Raw genomic sequence first — 23,602 nt, 5'->3', positions numbered from 1 at the left:
TTTCCACCACGGCATTACAGTTGATAGCTTGATGGTTTGAAACTGAAAACTTTAAAACTTTATTTTTTGTGTTATTTGAATACAATTTGGATTATTGGCATAATTCCACCTTGACATACCATCTGATTGAAAACCTACACCGTACCATGAAATTGCAGCTTAAACTGCAAAATGTTTTTCTAATTTCTCGCCAGCAGATGGAGCCACATATCAAGTAGAGAACATTGGAAGAACATAAATATTTCATGAGGACACATAACTCCACATGTGAACACAGGAAATAATACCAAAAACATAATGACCCTACTTCATTCTGCCACACATAACAGCTAAACGTCTGGAAGGCTTTTATCACAATGTGGCATCATGCAGGTTTTACTGAAACACTCATCTCCAACCAATTCTTTGTCCAAAGACAAATCTTCAAGTTCATGTGGCGTGTTTCATCAACAAATAACCCTTGCGTAACCCCCCCTTTAGAAAATGTGCTGTAATCCTGAGCCTCCATCCAATTTCATCAGTAGGCTATGGCCACCACTCGAGCATGTCTGAGCGTCCTCCCAGAAGAGGAAATGAACTTGGCACACAACAATGATCACAGCCCACACAACAGGACACAATTCTGTGAGCAACAAAATATCAAATATTGCTGCATTAGGGAGAGTGTCTCAGACTGTATGATGTATTAGAATAACAATAAAATGCAGCATTTTTGCTAGATATTGATCAGTTCCTATGCAGCTGCTTTGAAGTCGACGGTGGGGGCACAAAAGCAACATATCTGATGAGTCAAATTATTAGGATGACTTTTTAAGGTTCACCGTTGTCATCGTTTCCCAATATGAACACTAGATGGCAGAAGTAAAGCACACACAAATTCATGTTTCTAATCGAGAGCAGACAGTCTGAAGATGAGAAAAGTGACCTCTCCACTTTCACGCTTTGGTAAATCCCTTTATGTGTTTATGCGACTTATTTTATTCATCCTGCTGCATTGTATCCACAGGCTACACAACATATGGCAGCAACATTGATCTAATTATGTAAAATCTTGTAAAACGTGTGTACTAATCGTATATCCTCCAAATACATGGCCATGTTTGGGTGGACATACTACACTAGTGCATTAGAGTTTGAGCCAAAGGGGGTCACCACAACCACTTGGGGGTCGCTTACTATTTTCAGCAATCTCAGACAACTTCTTCACTACGGAGCCCTAGAGGTGTCATCGCAAAATGTTTTGCATGTTGAGAGAATGTGCGCTCGTTTTACTAAATTGTGCTCTCGTTTTACTATATTGTGCACTCGTTTTACTAAATCGTACACTCGTTTTAATAAATTGTGTGCTCGGTTTACTAAATCGTGTGCACAATTTACTATATTGTGCTCTCGTTTTACTATAGTGTGCGCTCATTTTACTAAATTGAGCTCTCATTTTAAGCATAGTAAAATGAGGGCACAATTTACTAAACGAGTGCACTATTTACTAAAACGAGCGCACGATTTACTAAAACGAGGGCATGATTTATTAAAATGAGAGCACAATTTGTGAACATGGTTATAGAACATTGTGTGCACGATCTACTTAAACGTGGCCACAATTTGTAAAACGTGCACTCGATATTGTCGACACATGTAAACATGAGCACGTTATAGTATATTCGAGATGTCAAGGGGTATCCCCGGGAATGACGTCGGGAGGTGTGTCGCTTGTAGTGACGTACTGTAGGGGGAATCTCATTGATTGCAGTGCATCTGGATATAGCCCCGTTAGGTAGGCTATAGGTAATACTCTTAAGTGATAAAAAATATCACTTAAAGTGAGCTCTCCCGGGCTCCGTACTTCACAGCTCAAGTCAAGTCAAGTTTATTTATATAGCACATTTCAGACACAGGGGTCATTCAATGTGCTTTACAGGGCCGGATTGCCCTATACGCACACTACAGAAGTTGCGTAGGGCGCCGCAAGTTAATAAAGCCCCAGAGTGCGAATTACCCCACCATAATTGGGGGGTACTGCTCCTTCACTTCTTCTATGACCATCATGGTCCACTACCATATCAATCCCCATTGTGATCGCCAAGTGCAACATGTGTTGTGCAACACACATACAAGGTCTAAACATGCGACAAACTGATAATCAGTAGTCTACAGAATATCTCATTGTTATTATATATCCAAAAGAGAACTGTTTTGATCAGCTCTCAAAAGTTAGAAGTTAAGTGCACTGAAATACCATTCTAATTACTAGTAAAAGTAATACCTTTACAAGCCTATTGCATGAAATATTGATTTGGTTTATTTATTTAGATTTCATAAGACCTGGAGGTAAGACCCTAACCCTCTCATATAAACAGAAACCAATTTTCCGTTATAGTCTATGGTAGTCAGTGTCAAATCAACACAATTGCTTAGAGATATGTGAAACCTGAGCAATCTTTAATGTGATTAAGGAGCATACTATGAAAAAACATACTGCCATATAAAAACTAGCCTACAGAGCGGTAACCTACAAGAATCCGATAACCAGAACAAGCTGGGTGTCATTAACACTACAGTATCCTACTGTACAAATTAATCACATATACACATGCACACATACACTTCTCTTTTCCTAGTGTCTCTGTGAATAAAATAAAATCCTAGTTTCATTAAGATAGTATCAGGGTTCAGATGAAACTACATTTATTAAACTAAAAATATGAAATAATAGCTGTACTATTTAGCCTAGGCTACTTGGCTCTTTTTATGTTTCCATAGGTTTCACTGATGTTATGTAGGCTTACAGTAGCTACATCAGACCCTCTTGTGCTTAATATAAAAACAACACAGGATCTGTGCCAAACTAATTTCAAAAGGGCACAATAATTTATTCAAGATTAAACCAGAATGGACACCTAGGCTATGGACTGGAATTCATCTCCTTGGAAATGACAATAGATTTTACCTCACCACAATGTAAAATAATAATAATAAATGATTTAAATAGAGAATTATCTTGCTAACTAACCTTGGTATCTAACCAAGGTCCACTTTACTAGCCTCAGTGGGTAAGTAGCAGGTAAGTAGCCGGTAATTAAATGTATGAAGACGTGACATGAGCTATGAAAGAACAAAACACGTTAATACATGAAGGTTGTAAAATAGCACATTTTCAACAAGCTAGACGTCTGCTAGCAACTTATATTTACCCATGCACGTCAGCAGCAAACCGAATTTAAGCTACTGGAGGAATCTACCTAACGTCGACACTTGCTTGAGAAGTTGAAGTCGTTCTCTATCTCTGTTGCTTCTAGCGCCACGGTGGTTAAAAATGGTAAGGTCCATAATAGGGGTGTCTGAAATCGATTTACATTAAATTTTCTCTAGTGAAAATATAGGAGTTGACTTGTATTGTAGCCAACTGTAATGATATTTTTTCACAATATCAGAAAAAATATCTGACCCTCCCAAAACTGATATTTCTGTCTCTTTAGTATAGTACCCCCCAGTACCCCCTGTAATTCAAACTATGCCTGTACAGTTATAGCTACAATGTCTCATAGCCTACACTGAGAAGATGAAACTGAACTTGACTGCATTTCCGGCGAGAACTGCGAAAGTGTGCTTGCCCTGGTCCAGTCACCAACGTGAGCAAACAGTGACATACGCTATGCTGAACCTGGCTTGATCCAAGCATTCTAACAGTGCCTTTCAGTGTTGGAGCAGTGGCAATACCTCAAAAGCTCTATTCATCTATTGCCTTGCAGGGTGAATGCGGTTCGTTGGATTTCACCTGTGGCCTGCCTTCGAATTTAGCTTCTATGACTAAAATCAAATCAATAAAATAAAACAACAGCAGTGATTGGCTGCAAAAATAAATAATGTCACGCGTCTTGCACCTCTCAAACTGGGCTATCAGGTAACCAAGAGAAAAATTTGAAATTATGAAATATGACTAAGGCATTAAAATGCTGCTTGATTGTCAGGATACTTTTTCACTGGTTTATTTAAAAAATATGAGCTATGAGCGTGAATGTTATATATTCCATCCCCTAATTCTGTTTTACTAGTTTATTTGACAAATAATCTATATGGATTTGCTCTATAAAGACCTTATGTCTGTTTGGGATTGTTTTGAGAGCCTATTGATGTATCTCAGAATAAAGGAATGTCCACAACATTAGTGATGTTTTTTTTGTGTGTGTGTGAAAGTATTTCACTCATGAACGCATGTCTCTAATAGCCACAATAGGAGTAATTTTAGCAACACCGTATTTTGTGTGGCCCAACGACCCAGTGGATCATGAAAATGTGCCAAAATTCACATTCCTTGCTTGTTGTTGGTACATTAATCCCATTCAGATTGCCACTTATCTGTGATGTAAGAGTTCAGTATAGGTTTAAGGTCTGGGGCAGGGATTTGACATTCTGTGACTTCTTCATTGAGGGCTTGCTTAGCAGCACTGTCCGCTTTCTCATTTCCCCTCAGACCAACATGGCCTGGGACCCAGCATAAAACTACACTCAAGTTCTGGTTCTTTAGACGTTCTAGTTGATCAAGCTCAGCTTTGGTTGTACTTTTTGCGTGACATGAAAGCCTACTGGAAAGATTTTTAATTGCAATTTAATTGAATGGAATTTACTTTTACGATTAAATAAAATTAATTTATCCCTCTCACCCATAGTTTTCTATTTATTTACAGATGTACATAGGCCTACTGTAATTACATTTATACATAGTTATTCTACTGATCTTCATACTATTCATCCTGCACATAGACTTATTCTATACTACTCTTATAATGTTGTTTCTGCACTACAATGACACTGTTTCCACACTGCACATAGCTGTATGTACATATCTTATATATTTGTCATATTGAAAATCCATATTTATTCTGTTTTATTATATTCTGTTAATACACTGCATATATCTATATTATTATTTCTACTATTATAATGTTAGCCTACTGCTACATCTACATGCATTATTCTACTTATTGTATGAGATAACTGCTAATACACTGCACATATTTATATTTAAGTCATATTACTCTAAACCACCTTCTGTAAATCAACTGTATACTACTGTCTACATTGCACTATATTTCTTGACCTGTCTCTGTATATTTAATCACCTTTCTATACTTTGCATCACTTTGCATGCATACTGTAGCTACATAAATCACAGCTAAGATCCTTGGTTGCTATGAAGGCCAGTCTTTCTAAATGGATGTTTGCTATGGCCAAAGGCCAGTTATCTCTGCCGTTGTCAAGCGGGCATATCCTAACCTTATCTTATTTAAAACATCTCTATTTTACTTAGCCTACTTCCATACAGTGAGTCCCATTAAGAAGTGGCCACTTCATTCGCGCTTACCGTGATTCACGCGGCAAATCAAATTAAAAGATTCTCCTCTTTGCAAACGTTGGCATAGGCATATGGTGACAGATTAATTTAAATGCCTATGCCAACGTTTGCAAAGAGGAGAATCTTTTAATTTGATTCACAATGAAACGTTACATTTAATGTAGGCCTACATGTAAACAATGAGTAGGCTAGGCTAGTTTTGGTTGTTGTTGGTGGTGTTACTGCATCCCTTAGTTATGCCTACAATGCAAAATTGTTCCCTCGTGATTGTTAGCTCCTGCAGACGCATTTCAAAACATCGCGACGTGAAACCACAAAACATTGTTTGTGAATCGGTCTTATTAGGAGTCCTCGCTTAAGCTGTCACAGACTCAGGCGGTACTTTTAGGGCTAAAATGCTTCCTGAATTACTCTTAGTAAAAAAAAATAGGAGTCCTAAAGTTACGAGTGACGAAGTTACGAGTACAAGCATCTAATATCAAATGACCATGGCATTACGCTAAGCAACATAAATCCCATAACGTTACAGCAACATCTCCTCCCTATGACATAGCTAGCTAGCTTCTAGCCACACAAGAAATGAATGATGTTAAATCTCGGCTTAGCATTCTAATAACAGAAGGGGCACATTTATGTGGACCACTACATGACTCATTATGTCTGTAACCTAAGTACACCTCGCTGCAGCCTGCGGGAAGGCGAGGCTTGACATCAAGCCCCGAAACACTTACTTTCATAAAGGACGCACACCATCCAGCACATACACATGGAAACCGATAGAATCTATTTTAGGTTCTCGGCCACGAACTCAAAACGTGTCTTTCTGAAGCTCTGTTCTAGAATCTTTGCTCTGAAGTCTGTTCCCGTTGCTAGGCAACGTCAAATAAACGAAATGAGAGTCTTCCAGGTATTAAATGTGTAGGCCTACGTGTGATTACGAATGGATGTGTGTGGTTTGCAATTAGAATAAACAAGAAATAACATTTCCAATAATTTCCCATGATAAATTACATAATATTTGCACCTTCCTTGTGAAGCTCACACTAATTCCACCGCATTTAGTGAAATGTAATACAACGTTGCCACCTAGCGTTCAGATGTTTAACATTAACGTGACATTTCCTGCTTATTCTTTCGTCAACTCCATGCTTTTAGGAAAACAATCTTTTTATCATAGTTCCCTCTTCAATGAGCGATTACCAGCTCGTTTTTGTAACAGAGATAGCTGTTTATTGTCCTGGTTTACAGAAACACCTATTCATATTAATACTATGGAGTGCTGCCGACCACTGTTCATTATATGGCCCAGAATGCCTTGCATGTCTTTACAACAAAACAACACAGTAAAACCTAAATGCCCGTAAACATATGAATTTGCATACTTGTACAATTTTTAATAATATTCTCCCATCATGATATTTAACAATAATGAAAAATTTAATTTGAATACCGTCAATGTGAAAATAACTGTACTACGTCAGCAATAAAATAGCTAATGTTCTCCTTGACATTTCAGTTCGTAAGTCCATACTATCCCATGGCTGAGCAAGGATTTCATGATAGGGCAAGGCTGCCTAGAAACATTGTGACTGGCTAGAGACATTGTGCATACTTGGAGGGCATTGTGATAGGAGTGCAACTGCAAAGGTGAAAGGTGGCAGTTACCAAATACGGGTAGGTGGTTTGCCAAATGCAGAAACTTTTGGAATATTTCTTTTTTTTTTAGCTTATGCACCCTCAAATTGGAGTCCCAAGTTCATATACAAAATTTGGTATCGATATGTGAGAGTGTTCCTGAGATATGGACGACTTCCTGTTTCGGAGCTTCGCCGCCGATTTCGTTTGGCTGTGACGGGCAAACGCTTCTGAAAATCAAAACTCCTTTCCTTAACTTTTGTGAGGCTTGGTCCAAGGATCATGTACGTCAAGTTTCGGACCAAATTTGTGACCTGTGAAACTTTAGTTTCGCTTTCTATTCAATCCAATATGGCGGAAGAATGACAAGGGTCAGTGACATCATTTTCAATTTCCATACTACACCGGTTCCGGCCGAACGTTCCAGAGTTGGACCGGTGGCGATATCTCAAAAGGTCTTGGAGCAGGAGCTGGCCAAAAATCGGGCTTACAGGAGTAAGAAAACTTAAGAAGAACAATAAGTGTGCTGCTTTGCAAGCACACTTAATTACCCTTCAGGGCATGATAAATGAAAGAAGAAACTTAACAAGAATGAACAGTGGGATCAGCAGTCGAGTAAACTTGTGTTCGTCCCTTAGTTTGATGTCAACAAATAATCTGAGTAGGGCAGGCCTAGTAACATTAAATTAATCTGTTTATTTGCATCTCTCCAGCTTCTGTTGCTCGCCTAACAGGGAAGTAAATCTCCTGATCTGTCTGCAGCTTGCTTGCCAGCCTTTCCCAGTCAGAGTAGTCCAGTACACATGAAGGCAATCAGGGGGTGCCAGTCCAGTACACATGCCTTGGAAGTAGCCAAGTTTCCACCATTGTGCCCTTGACCAAGTCACTTAACCCCAATTTGCTTCGTGGTCATTGGCCCTTGCAATATAATTTGTGATGTTGTCTGCTAAATGAATAAATGTAAATGTAATGTAAAGAACACTTAATTAGTGTTTACACCAACATCCATGGTGGCTGGCCAAACTTAGCCAGAAAGATACTGGCAATAGTCCACCTACAAAGACTTTACCGATGGTTCGTTGAAACTCACATTAACCAAACCCAACCCTAACCATAACCATAAATTGTAAACAGTGTCAACACATAGTTTGTGTATAATCTGAACATCTATAGCCCACCCAGGGGAAGTGTGACCAAAGTACAAACATTACAATAGCAGTCAGTCAAAAGTGCATTTTAATGCAAGGTAAAAGAAATACATCAATTGTTTGCAGTGAAGTGCAATGGCCCCTTGGCAGTTTGCAGATATATTTGCATAGCCTACCTGGTCATTTCTGTCAAGCACTCTAGTTTTCATCTACAGTAAATGTTGTTGATATTTAATATTGTGGGCATAGAGCTTGTAAAAGTTTAGGCCCACATCAGCGCCTAACAAGCACATGATCAATGGTGCCAGGACCCCCGGGGATCCAAAATGTGTCAATACAAATCGGGTGAGATTGGAAATGTGTTTACTTTACTGGGCTGCAAATATCCTGGTGTCCTAGGATGAACCTGACACCAACAACACCAGGACGCTGCAGCTAGTGCTGGGATGGAGAGTGCATATAGCATTATGATCATTCCAAAGGTTGTTATTATGACCGCCGCGCAGCGAAGCGGCGGTCATATAGGTTTAGTTTTTTTTTTTTTTCGCATGCCCAAATTTCCGTCAATGATTCCCGGGACACTGAAAGACCAGGGTACACGAAACTTGGTGGGCATGTAACCCTACATGGATAGCATGGAACCATCGTTTTTCGTTTTGATCTGTAGCCCCCCCGCTGGACTGGACCCCCGAAAGGAGGGTAGGGCAGACACAGTTTTCTGTGAATATCTCGAGAACCGTAGGGTTTAGGACGACCATTTTTTTTTGTATGTTGATCTCAAGGGGCCATGTCAACCCATTCCTACTCCCATTCCAACTACTCATTTCATGTATAGCGCTACCTAGTTAAACACAAAAAAGTAAAAATGAGGTGTTGTAATCGCAGGTATCTGTGACCTAACATATTCAAAACTGCACGAAATTGGAAGTGTAGGATCATTATGACACCCTCTGTATGCACGCCAAGTTTCGTGGAATTCCGTTCATGGGGGGCCACACAATAAATTAATTTATGTTACTATACACCAACTGGCCTGTAGGTGGCCGGAGACAGTTTTCTGTGAATATCTCGAGAACCGTAGGGCCTAGGAGGTCCACCTTTTTTATGTATGTTGGTCTTAAGGGGGCATGTCAACCCATCCCATTACCACTTATTTCATATATAGCGCCACCTAGTTAAAAATGAAAAAGCAAAAAAATAGGTGTTTTCTTCACAATATCTCTGGCTGACATGGTCAAAACTGCACGAAATTAAAAGTGTAGGATCATTATGACCCTCCGAATGCATGCGAAGTTTTGTGTACTTTCGTTCATGGGGGGCCTTACAATAAAATAATTTATGTGTACATTTAGTGATGTACACCAATAAGGATTCCCGGGACAATGAAAGACCAGGGTACACAAAACTTGGTGGGCATGTAACCCCACATGGATAGCATGGAACCGTCGTTTTTCGTTTTGATCAGTAGCCCCCCCCGCTGGACTGGACCCCCTGAAAGGAGGGTAGGGCAGACACAGTTCTCTGTGAATATCTTGAGAAATGTAGGGCCTAGGATGACCAATTTTTTCCGTATGTTTGCCTCCAGGGGTCATGTTAACCCATTTCATGTGCACACATGTGCACAAACAGATACACACGCACACACATACATTCACAGTAATCATACGTATGACACATACTCACACAGTAGACATATGTGGGTGGTTGACATGATATGGCCTTTTTTTGGTCCAATGTGTCAAAGATAGGTAAATTATAAAAAAATATATCAAAAACTATGGTGATATTGTTCAGAAAATGCTGTTTTATATGAACATACAGAGCATTCATGGGATTATTCTTCCAATTAAGTGTAATATATATTTTGACATATTTAACATGATTTAACATTTATTATTTAAGATGTGCAACTATTGCATGTATTGCGAATCACACACACATAAAACACAGAAATCACCCCCACACACACTCACTCATTCACTCTACAGCCTTGGATACAAAAGATACATATTTGACATTCTAAATATCAATAGTAGAAAATAAATTCTGGTGTTAAAGAAAACAGTAATATTAATGTTGTCTGTAGCACTATAAGTAATTGCAACAATTTAATCTGATTACAGGGCTGTAGTCAAGACCACCTTTGTCGAGTCCAAGACAAGTCCAAGACCAGGACTAGTCGAGACCAAGTCAAGACCGAGTCCAAAGAGGTTCGAGTCCAAGACAAGACCGAGTCCAAAAAGGTTCGAGTCCGAGTCAAGACCGAGTCCAGGATAGGAAAAAAAGTCTTGTGCATGACAGTATCAAGACAATCATTTTGGGTTATTATTATTATTATTATCTAAAAGCAAAAACAGTGTGAACACACCCAGGATTTGTAAGTGTAGCTATTCCCCTTCTCCAATATTATTATAGGGCTGTCAAACGATTCAAAATATATATTTTGAAATGAATTAATCTCGATTAACCGCAATTAAAAAGTTCCTAAAGACTAAAGCTTCAACATAAATCACAAAATTAATGAGTAACCACAAAGGTAAAAGTAAAACACTTTTATATTATTTAAATGATAATACTGACACAGTAATTGTGTTTTAAAGTATTAATTTCTTAAGAAATACTACACATATGATGCTGTTTAACTCATTTGTAAATGGTGCACTGTTACTTTAAGCCCATTGTGGCCACGTTCTCATAATGATCTTTTTTTTACCAGCTCCATTGAAATATAGCCTATAGCTAGTCCACAAGCTCTAATATTGTTTGTACCACATGTATTGTACAATATTAACAATGATAAGCATGATATTAAGTTGGTATAAACAGTTTTCATTCCTTTGGAAATAGAAGCATGTAATGACATGATGCTAGCTAGACATTTTCTGTTTGCAATTAAAAGTGAATGATGAGCCTGAGCCAGTCACCTAGCTATCTGAATGGAATGTGTTTCAATCGGCATAATATGTGCTTCATGTAAACAAATTATTGAAGACTTCAAGACTCACCAGTTCCATTACACAAAGGCAAAGACAACTCTTCATATTTTTGTCCATTTTTCAAATCACAGTGAGTGCAGCCTACATACATGTTTATAACTGGTCAGTAGTGGAAATCGGATAAATCCGTAATCTCCTCTAACCTCGTCTTTGTTGCCTTCCTTTTATAAGTTTCTTATATTAAAAAGGAGATATCAATTATCATCAACAACGACAAGCCAGCTGGAGCCTGCCAATCGTTTTCTCTCCTCGTGTGCGTTCAGACGCGCTCTTAATTAAATGGAGTAGCATACGTTCAAGTTGGATCTTAATGGAGAGGAGCCGAAAAGTATCATCTTTATGTAACTGTTGCAGTTGGTGCATTTTGACATTGTAAACGTTATCTAAGAAGAGTGAAAAGCAGTTTGCAGTAAAGCTACTATTTGGCTAAATGTTGGTTCCTCTTTATCTTTAGCTAACTCCACAGACAGTAAAATAAACTCTCAGGCTTGCGGTTTTAGGTTTTGCGGCTTCCGTTACGTGACATCAGCCCCCCACAAAGGTAAACACTATTGAGTTAATATTTTGTAACGCATTATGTATTTCAAAATGAATCGCGGCGATTAACACGTTAATTTTGATGGCCCTAAAGACACCTGGACTCGGTCGAGACCAAAAGCCATATTTGGCAAGACCAGTGGCCGAGACCGAGACAAGACCAAGTCCAAATACTAGCGAGTCCGAGACAAGTCCGAGACCATAGAAAAACGGTCTCGAGTCCGGACTCGAGTCCAAGACCGGACTCGAGTACTACAGCCCTGTCTGATTATAATGCAGGAAAACGTTTTAAATTAGCTGAATAAATTGTTGAATTTGTCTTTTAACAGATATAAAGAGAATAAACTCAAAGGGGAACTACAAACATTCAGATTGAAGCCCACCATTGAGAAGAGAAAAACTCAGGGAACCCAAGAGCTATACAATATTTGGTGGCATTCTGTTTTGCATAGTTGTGATTTCTGAAAGTGAACTTTTACATGATATACCTGTCTTAAACTGCCTTTTGTTGCTTGTGAAATACATATAATACACATTTTTGTATTAACAGATTGTTTTGTGGTGTTATTTATCATATGGCGTGACACCATATCATTTGGTGTGACATCAAGAAATTATGAAAATAAAAAGGCTTTTGGGGTCTAAATCATACAAATCTCAATGGAACAGATATAAAATAGGGTCAGCAAAAGTCACAAGCATTTTCTTTCTTTTATATCAAGGTATGTCAAAATGAATATGACGTTTATTGAAAGATTGAGGACATATGCCTTACTCTGTGTATTGATGAAGAAATATACTGTAAAATGTAATAAATTTGCACAAGGAAATGCTAGATCTTGATGAAGTAATGATAGAAGATTATAATACATTGCTCACATTAAAAACAAAATACCCCATTATAATTTTACAAACAATAACTGTCATGTCACACCATATGACAATTTTAGTCACTACCACAAATAATTAGTGAATAAATATGAATTTCAACAACAGGACTAAGTGATGCCTAATATCTGAATTTTATTTTCAAAAACTTTTTTTCGGCCTAAAACGTCAACCACCCATGTACGCATGCATGCACAGGCACATACGCAGGCACACACACAAGCACGCACACACACACACACACACACATAACATAAACATGTACATGCACACAATTCAAGAATTTCTCAAAATTATGAACAGGCAACATGGAGGTGGGGTTGTATAAAATGAATTTTACATGTGAAATCTATGAACTAATCATGTTTTGGTACTTGTTGTCTAGCAGATACTAGTGAGTGCAATTTAGTGAGACAGTTAGAATCATATAGGCCTTTCAGCGTGATTTATTTTTGAAATGTGCTGGACTGGGCGGCGGTCATATTTTGTACCGCTCTGCGGTACATCTAGTTTTACACAATGTCACTCATTGGGACACACACTGGTTGTTGCATCGTCAGGACGATTACTGTATGTGTTCAATGATATCCTGACTCAAACAGTTGAGAAAAGATGTGCTGTTTTTTTTAACGGCTCTCCCTGCCATATCTGAGAGCACTGACATATTTCATCTGCCACGTCTCCCTTCTTCATCAGCATTCCCAAAGATGTCAGAACTGACATTTGGCTGACTTCATACTGACCTGCATATATTTAATTACCAAGAGTCCACCTGTCTTCTTAGCAGTCTGATAAAGCTGTTTTTTCCGATTAGTGTAATCTATTTCTTGTTTGTTTTTGTGCAGGTGCTGTTGCTATTTTAACTAAACAATGAGTCACCCCCACCTCCACTCTGTTTGTGTGGCCAGTATTTTTATATACTGTAAGGAAGAGTATTTGCAGGCAGACATGCAAATAAACAGCTCTCAGGCATGGTAGTTGGCATCAATTCATTGTGACTGCATGGAAACACTACACCCAAGCATCAGCCAATTACACCCCATATATGTATAAAATCCAAAGTCTAAAACTATGAAAATGTCACCCCCAGGAAGATACTTACCTTACCAACTGCCTGGCTCAGTGACTGTCCTTTGCTATAAGCATTTAATAGAATGTTATCGGTGCCTGACACACTGCAGAGGTAGACTGTCAGTCCAGTGAATGTGTTTGGAAGGTCACACTATCGTGAAAAGAGATTTCACGAGACGTCGCAGAAAGAGATTTCATCATCAGAGACAGATGTTCCATGCTGAACCAGACCGAAGTGTTCATACCTCCATGAGATTCTCTGGTGTCAGAACACTTCAGGAGACTGGTGCAGTACACTTCAGGAGACTGGTGTCAGAACAGGCAGACAAGGTGCTTTTTTGCTTTTAATTTCTTTTCTCCAAGGAGTCAAAAATGATCACTCACCAGAATAAGTGCATGGATTGAATTCTATGAATCATAAAAGAGATAGAATGTTTCAGGTCACACTTTTGAGTAACCAAATAATGGAGGATGCACAAAGAATGTGTCATCATAAAACTACTACCCCATCTGCAGTAATAGCCTAGTCATTGCTCTTTTGCTATACTGTTGCTATGCTATACTACTACTGCTGCTACTACCACTAAAAATAACATGTTTTGCGGAGGCACATCTCTAGACTTATGAACATCTACTAAACACTTAAAAGAAAAGACAACATTATCACAATAGCAAAGGTTGCCGATAGGAGGTATTTTTGTTATAGCCAATGCAGTGTATTAGCAGATATGTGTTTCAAGCACTAATTCAGAATTACATTCAGACACAAGAGGAAATGGAGGGGGGGGGGCAATTCTTGCTATAATTTTCTGAAAGCTATGTAGGCCTATCCCTGGAATATATTTGTGCATGACAGTGACTTAGATTCAGTTTGTGATTTTACAAAATGTTAAAAATGAACTGAATTTCCTGTATTTTTTAGGTGTTTGCGCAATATCTCCTGACCATGTTGAAAAATCTTCATCAAACCTGGCACTTAATAGCCTGACGTAGTCACACTCAATTCTATTCAGAATTTGAGTGTGCTCCTGCTCCATTGGGATGAGATCCTCTGCACTCAATTGACCAATCCAAGCAACGAAATAACCTACCGTAAATCCTGAACCAAATGTGGCTTCTCTAACAACTTTTTTGTGTAAACAAAATCAACCGAAGCACGCCCAGGTGACGTGATAGATGAGGCACCCTTGCACATCTGTCCATCGTACAAAGCCTGCCCATACACTTTGATTGATGTGAACTGCTCTGGTAGGGGCATAGTTGCTTCTCGATAGAACAAATCCAGACCAAATGTCCCGACTTCAAATTTTGTGTGCGGGGGTTTTCCAGCTGGTTTCCAGGCTATACTTACTGTAACTACTACGCTACGCTACCACTGCAACACTTACTGTAGCCTACCACTGCCAGGGGTGGATTAAGGTGGTCATGGGCCCATAGGCTACATTTTCTGTGGGGCCCCACTCCAAGGTAACATAGGCCTACAATTGAACCACCAGATAGGCCTACTCATACATCATCACTGCAACGTTGGTACAGCAACAGCTGAACACCAAACAGGCCTACTCACACCAGCAGCGTCCTTACAGAGCAGCAATTGAACCACCAACTCACACATAAGACAACGTCCTTACAGCAACAACTGACCTACTCACATCAGACAGCATCCTTAAAATGCAGCAAAATACTGGACTTGACATCCTTGCTGACAACTTCCTGAATGTGGTGCATGAACATTGCCGGTGTCGTCGACATATGGCTAGTGTTCTCAGAGTTTTAAAGTTGTCTCCGTCAACCGTGACACTACATTTACATGGACATAAATGTTCCGACTATTGACTTTGTTTAGAATAAGACGATATTGCGATTATGTGGTTTACGGCCATTGTTAGTGTAACCCGCACGAGGGAAGGCCTGTACTTGTGCGGGAACAGTCTAGTTCTAAACTCTAGGTTCAAGAGGAGACTGGTTTAGGTTATTACTAGACCACAGTTCAATGACTCATCCCAAGACAACACACCACTCTCAAAGATTCTTCTTTAAATACAAAATATATTTATTTTAACATTCAAATATCATTCAATTCACTCTATGCAATCATATATTATTCTATTCTAAGGTATCAGTGGAAATATAAAAAACTATTGTGATATATATATATATCTATATATATATATATATATATTAACTATTTCATTTGACTGTATATATTATTGATATTCTATTTAAAATCTATTTATAGTCTTTTATTTGATTTTATTTGACTCTATATTCAATTTATTACTATTGCTACTTATTTGATTTATATACTTATGGTATCAAATCACATTTCCTTATAAAATAAAAATAATTCTTAACATATAACTATAATATCGGTTTATAAGAAGTGCCGGCACTTAGGTAACTTTTCAATAAATAATTCCCTTGAGATCTCTGAACTTAAAATAACAAAATAAACATAAACCCCAAAAATAAAAGAGAGTGCACTCAAAATAAATAATTAAATAAAAAAGAATGGTGGATGTAATTCCTTAATGTCACAGTCCGTGGGTGTATTTGCCCAGATCCTACCACAGTCACTGGGTGGAAAGTGGATGAAGGCGGGGGTTCAATTTCTCAGAATATTGCAAGGAAGAATGGCGATGAGGATGGTCCAGGGAAGGGTATCACAGCAGGGAATTCGAGGTATCCAAGGCGTAGACACAAATGGTCCAGGGAAAGGGTATCACAGCAGGGAATTCGAGGTATCCAAGGCGTAGGTCAAGGAGTGGTTGAAGGGGTAATCAAAAAACCAGTCTGTACAAAATTGTACAGAATACTAATTAATGCAATGGATCTCCTTCTTAATCATTTCTATAATAAAACTATCATAGGCATATCATAACCGTAGTACTGAGGTCGACCAAGTTCATAAAATGCTAAAGTTTAGAATATTATTTCCATGAATCCATTTACAGTTTGTTTGGTTGCTATGGGTTCACATGGTAACCGCAGAGTGCTTAGATTGAAGGCTATCTTTTTTTTTTTTCAATCCTTTATTTCATCTTTGACATAAACACAGTCAAAAACATTAAGGGGATAACAAGACCAAAAGAAGGTTACACAATCTGTATGCATTCTTGCTTTTAACTTTCTTTAAGGACTCAAAAAATAAAGCAATATCATTTTTGAAGGACACAAAGTTAGGGAGGGTTTTTGAATACCTGCATTTATGTACATAAAACTTTGCAAAAATAATGGAGTTTTTCTCCTCCCAGAAGATACCAAATCTAACAGAGTTATATTGAATATCTGGTAAAACATATTTTGTACAAACCCAGTTATACAATGTAATCCAAAATGTGTTAACTATCATACACATATAAAACAAGTGTTCCTGTGTTTCAACTTCCTTTTGACAAAAAGTACATACTTCTTCAAAATCATTTAACTTGAATCTTAATTTTAAAAAATTGTTACAAGGATAGATCTCATTAATTGTCTTGAAGTGCACTTCTTTCATTTTTGGTAACAGGGGAAAGGATAAATATCTACTTCTAATTTTTTTTCACTGAATCACTGAAAATTCAGATGATAATATGCTTCTTTTAACAGGAATAGGAAAACATTCATTCGTCATTGCATATCTAAGTACTTTGTTGTCACATTTCATATCCATAAAATTATGTTAGATGAGAATAAACAGGAATTACTGACGAATACTGTAACATACCCTTGAACATGTTTTTTACTGCTAAAGGAATGGCTTTGATGACTACAGAGTATAGCTTAAAGGAACATTCCAAATTGAATTTAGATTTAAACTCAGAGTGAGATAAAACATATCCCTCTCTATCCATGAAGTGGGCAATAGCCCAAACCCCTTTCTCCAGCCATTCCTTATAAATCAAAGATTTTCCCTTATGTAAAATGTACCTGTTGTTCCATACAATAGCTGTGTGTGGGGTGAAGTTATGCTTGTAAATCAATTTCCAGTATAGTAACACTTGTTTATGAAAATTAGATAGCTTAAATGGTCATTTAACTGGGTTAAAGTCACATTTTAGAAAAAAACTGTATCCCTCCTACTTTATTAAAAAGATGAGCAGGTAAACTAAACCAAATGCACTGTTCGTTTTTTAAGAAATTTGGTAACACTTTATTTTAATGTGTCGCTGTTACAGTGTACCTACCTAATTAGGTACAGTGGTACAACCTGTGTAACAACATGTACTATCAGGTACTATCATTGTACTTGCATTATGTATTTGTGGGTACCTACATATAGTTGTTACATTGTAATACTGAGTGCTTTTACAAAACTTTTCTGACTTCGCAGAGAGTCTGGCCCAAGGGGGCAGGCGAATTCCCGGAAGTAGAAGAATCGACGTAGGCTGGAGGGACCACCTCTCTGCTAACTCCCATAGAAGTCCATTCATTCTAGGATTTTTTTGAAATACCATAACTTCATATAACATATATCATGTGCTGATATTGTAGCTTTTGTGTAATCAACATAAACACTACAAAGGCAAAACAGACTCCACTACCTCGTCCGTAATGTTGGTTACCCGTAAGAAGAATGGTTAGCTTGTTTGGTTGGAGGGAAGCTAGATTTGACGTAATCTCTCTTTCGCGCCGTAGGGAGATCACCGTATTGTTTGGATAAGAAGCTCAGTCCACCTTACTGTCTATGACGGTAACTCGTAAGCAAAACCTAGCATACACGACCGTATGTTAAGGTGAAACATTACACAGAGGCAACCTAATTTAAATAAAAAAATTTTTAAAAAAAACGGCAGTAATCATTTCATCATTTTAGAGGTTTTCGATGGATTGACCGTAGGTCGGAAAAGTGGAAAGAAAATAGCTTCAAGGCTATAACTTTTTTGTTTTGTTTTAGCATGACTGTTTTTGAAGATGATCATGTATGGTAGCTTCAACATTAACACGACTTGGTGAGGATGATATTAATAATAATAATACATAAATAAATGTTTAACTTTGAAGGCGAAGGAAATGTGAGAAGAATTTCTGTGTGTCTATCATATGAGTTACAAGATTCAGTTCTATGGCTATCGTCACGAAGTTAAGTGTGAGGCTGCGCAGTACTGGGGGACCAACTGAAAAATCGTTCTATTTGACTCAGTGCCCTCCCATTGAAAACGACGGAGTCTGTTCGTCCATTTCTTTTACTGTCTATGGTCTGGCCCATAGACAGTAAAAGAAATGGACGAACAGACTCCGTCGTTTTCAATGGGAGGGCACTGAGTCAAATAGAACGATTTTTCAGTTGGTCCCCCCCAGTACTGCGCAGACTCACACTTAACTTCGTGACGTTAGCCATCGAACTGAATCTTGTAACTCATATGATAGACACACAGAAATTCTTCTCACACTTCCTTCGCCTTCAAAGTCATCAAAGTTAAACATTTATTTATGTATTATTATTAATATCATCCTCACCAAGTCGTGTTAATGTTGAAGCTACCATACATGATCATCTTCAAAAACAGTCAACAAAACAAAAAAGTTATAGCCTTGAAGCTAATCTTCTTTCCACTTTTCCGACCTACGGTCAATCCGTCAAAAACCTCTGTAATGATTAGTGCTGTTTTTAAAAAAATTAGGTTTACTTTTTTATTATTATTAGGTTGCCTCTGTGTAATGCTTTACCAGAGAGGGTTAAAGCGGAGCTAGTAATCAAGGATCTTTGGCTTTACCTTAACATACGGTCGTGTATGCTAGGTTTTGCTTATGAGTTACCGTCATAGACAGTAAGGTGGACTGAGCTTCTTATCCAAACAATACGGTTATCTCCCTACGGCGCGAAAGAGAGATTACGTCAAAGCTAGCTTCCCTCCAACCGAACAAGCTAACCATTCTTCTTACGGGTAACCAACGTTACGGACGAGGTAGTGGAGTCTGTTTTGCCTTTGTAGTGTTTATGTGGATTACACAGAAGCTACAATATCGGCACAGGATATATGTTATATGAAGTTATGGTATTTCAAAAAAATCCTAGAATGAATGGACTTCTATGGGAGTTAGCAGAGAGGTGGTCCCTCCAGCCTACGTCGATTCTTCTACTTCCGGGAATTCGCCTGCCCCCTTGGTCTGGCCTAGATCCATAGACGTTCGTTTATTTCCGGGTGGGAGGGCACAGTTAACAGTTTGAAGTTTAAAATCATTGGAGTTCCTTAGAACCGCTTTGAACCAATCACTAACAACCGGCGTTTCGTCATACAGAGAAGTGTCTCTGCAGTACGCCCATAACAAGCACGGGTGCATCTTATCAGCAAACAATCACACGTTTCATCTGCGTAACTCTCGCCAAAATGCATCATATAGTGTTTTGTGAATGTACCCAAGTCAAACTTTAATATAAATGCATAAGTACGTCCAAAGCGCCACTTTTAAGCTTGTATGCATTGTCGTTTTCGGGTGAAATTACCTTTTGAATGGGATTCCTATAGGGCTACTACTTTTTTGATACAATCACGTCAAAATCGCTATTTTTCAAATACTATGAAGGCTCGACACAACATGAAACTTTGATCGAAGTATCACCAGTGTCTCTACACATGAACTCGAGCATTGAGAACATTGTTGGTGTACACAGAGTTTACTAAAAGAGAGGTTTTGAACAACTCACTTGTTTTTTCTGCTCACTGACATCTTGCCATCTTGCAAGGAGTGAGTTGTCCAAAATATTTTTTTTAGTAAACTATGTGTACACGAACAATGTTCTTAATGCTCGAGTTCATATGTAGAGACACTGATGATGCTTCGATCAAAGTTTCAAGTTATGTCGAGCCTTAGTGTTTGAAAAATAGTGATTTTGACCCGACCATGTAGCCTACTAAACTACAGTTTGACTCGGGTACGTTCGTAGCCCTATTTCAAGTGACAAAATCTATGACTAAAGTTTAGCTGACGATATAACATCCTACTCCACTGTGACTTCGTTCATGACACTCCTGTTAATAGGCTAAACTATTATTTACATTTGCTCAAAGATTTCATAAGTATAAGTCCTTTTCTCTCCCTACGTTGATGTATTCCAAGCGATGTGCTTCAGGGGCGGGGACGTAGTAATTGAAACACCATGCCTGGGTACGTAATCGCTCTCAGGGACGCCCTCTGTTCGCTGGTTGGTCGGCTGCCCAACTGCCGAAGTAAACGAGCGTGAATCAACCTATTCCAGACGGAGTAGGCTACTGTAGGGAAAAGAAATCGACCGGAAGTACGTAGACAGGCCAAGGCCAGGCTACAAAACTTTGCCAGTTTGCCTAAATTTTCATCAGAGGCAAAGAGCTGACCTGAGACCTGCTGGATGGGGTAAATCGGGTCATGATTTGATATACAAAGCATGCTTAGATCCAGTCAAGGCCTCATAGTCTTCAGTGTACATGTAACAGCTGTGCTGCTACAACCTTGTTACTATATATATATAATATGGAGATGATGTTAATAAAATTTTCTCCAAAACCAAAGTATTCTAATGATTTTAAAATAAAATGATGTTCAAGTCTATCAAAGGCTTTGAAGAAATCTATAGAAATAACATTACACCATCATCTTCAATCAAATATTCATAGTCCAACAAATCAAAAATAAGGCGAATATTGTTATGAATTAATCTGTTTGAGAGGAAACCAGATTGAGTCTCACTTATAATTTCATTCATTCCACTCTTGAGTCTAATAGCTAATGCTTGTGTAAAAATGTTATAATCTACATTAAGTAATGTAATTGCTCTTAAGTTATCAATTAGTGTTTTATCTTTGTTTGGTTTTGGAATTAACGTGATAATTCCCTGTGTCATCGTAGTTAATAAACTATTTCTAAGCATTCATTTAAGGCGTTAAAAAGCAGTTCTCTTATCTCAGCCTAGAAAAATGTATAGAAGTTAGTCGTCAGTCCATCTTGACCTGGTGATTTGCCTAATGTCATTCTTTTAAGTGCCTCATCAAGTTCCTTAATAGTTAAATTTGACTCGCATGTTTCTTTGAAAACAGAGTCAATATGGGGAATGTGTGGCTGCAGTTTTGTAAAGAAATTGTTACAATTCATTTCAGAAAAAGAAGACGTATACAAATTCCTGAAAAACATATACATTTCATTAGCTATTTCTTTTGAGTCAGTAACTATTCTATCATTGATATTTAATGTATTTACTGCATTCCTTTCCTGTCTAGTTTTCTCTAACCTACTAAAGTATGAGCTGTTCTTTTCCCCTTCCTCTAACCATTTAGCTCTAGAGCAAACAAACGCCCCTTGTGCTTTATTAAGATACATTTCATCCAATTTGGTCTGTAATTTATGAAATTCTTCCTTATTTGTGTCTGACAAATCAGTTATCTTACAGCATTCATTAATTTAATTAACTGTTTTTCTTTTTCTTTTTGCTTTACACTCATTCGTTTCCCATATTCAATAGAATATTGTCTTACTTTGTATTTGAAAAATTCCCATTTACCCCCACAGGAAGAAATGTCATCATTTGATTTAATAGACTCTAAAATGTTTTTCACCATGTTGCAATAATCCTCATCTTTCAAATAATTTGCATTAAACTTCCAGTATTTCTGTCTACCCCTTATTTTTGTTCTAGGTGATAAGGTAACTTTAACCACACAATGATCAGTGGTAGGAGCAGCAGAAATTACAGTTTGTGAGACATAATCTAAAATTTCTTGAGTGACTAACCACAAATCAATTCTAGACTTACAACTTCCATTGGGCCTTAGCCAAGAGAATTGTCTAACCTCAGGATTATGAAATCTCCATACATCAATTAGGGAATTATTAGTACAAAATTCAGTAATCATATGGTTGGTATATTTTGTTGGCAATCTGTCTAACCACTCATCTGGGACGCAATTGAAATCCCCACCTACCATTACATTATTGGATGTGTATTTTACCCTAAATTCTCCAATTATCTCTGAAATTTCTTCTAGCAGTCTCTTATTCCTTGAGTCACCATTATAACCATATATATACCCAATATCCACACAGTCCCTTCTACATTCAACACAGCAATAAGCCAATGTCCATCTGTATCACCTTTGTGGTCAATTATTTTTCCTGGACAGTTATTTGTGCATATGGCTACCCCAGCAGATCTGTTGGTTCCATGGCTAAACAAAATGTTTTCTCCCCATTGGTTACTCCAAAATGTAGAATCCTCCTTACTGGAAAGAGTCTCTTGCAAAAAAAAACATTGTGCCTTTAGTCCTTTACAAAATAAAAAAACAGCTTTTCTCTTAGTAATGTCTTTAAGTCCCCTCGTATTTAATGAAATAAAGGAAAACTTTGAACCGATGAACATATTATTATCCCAGTAACAAAAAAAGAAAACTGATTAACTTGATAAACAAATACTTCCCTTATACTAGGTTAAATGAATTACTTGGTAATACAGTAGGAGTGAAACTAACGTGAAGATAATCCCTTAGAACATTCACTCGTGTCATTAACTTATGACAGGGAGATAGGCCACCGTATCTTCTCTTTATGGCAGAATCTGAACATCGTCTATGAACCCCAAAGGCCCGCGAAAATATGCCTGCTTCTTCTGCTCTCTTGCCTCTTTAAAGGAGAATTCCGGTGTGATATTGACCTAAAGTGTGTTGAAACATGATACCGAGTGTGAACGTATGTCTCATAGCCCATCTCGGCTTGTCCCCTGCACTCCAAAATCTGGCGCTAGTTAGCCGATGTTACCAACAGCTTTTTCAATGGTGGTGCTTCGGCATCGGGCTAGCCATGCAAATAAATCACTGTTTTACACCATTTACGAGGCTCAATGTATCTCCACACTTCATTGGTAGACTTCCGAGGGCCCTGACATTTAAAACGAGACATTGAGAACTTTGAAAAAGCACTGGTAGTTTAGCCTACTTACAAGACGATTTATGCAGACAGTATCTTCACGAAGTTTAGCGTTTGCAGCCATCTTGAATTTAGTCACGATAAGTCGAGCGACGAGT

The 23,602-nt window shown here is 38.0% G+C and overlaps 1 protein-coding gene across 1 annotated transcript in view; it reads right to left on the bottom strand.

Annotated features, from left to right (window-relative positions):
• Window positions 1-566: 566 nt before the first annotated feature.
• Window positions 567-23,602, bottom strand: part of LOC121711134 (corticotropin-releasing factor receptor 2) — a 168,295-nt gene continuing 145,259 nt past the window's right edge. The window contains exon 13 of the mRNA XM_042094494.1: window positions 567-622. Coding sequence (XP_041950428.1) covers window positions 596-622 — 27 coding nt within the window. The 3' untranslated portion in view covers window positions 567-595. The remainder of the gene's footprint in view (window positions 623-23,602) is intronic.

This window comes from Alosa sapidissima, chromosome 1, assembly GCF_018492685.1.
Source record: "Alosa sapidissima isolate fAloSap1 chromosome 1, fAloSap1.pri, whole genome shotgun sequence".
Classification (NCBI taxonomy): domain Eukaryota; kingdom Metazoa; phylum Chordata; class Actinopteri; order Clupeiformes; family Clupeidae; genus Alosa; species Alosa sapidissima.
Note: the sequence above shows the minus strand (reverse complement) of the source record. Positions and strands in the feature narration are given on the sequence as shown.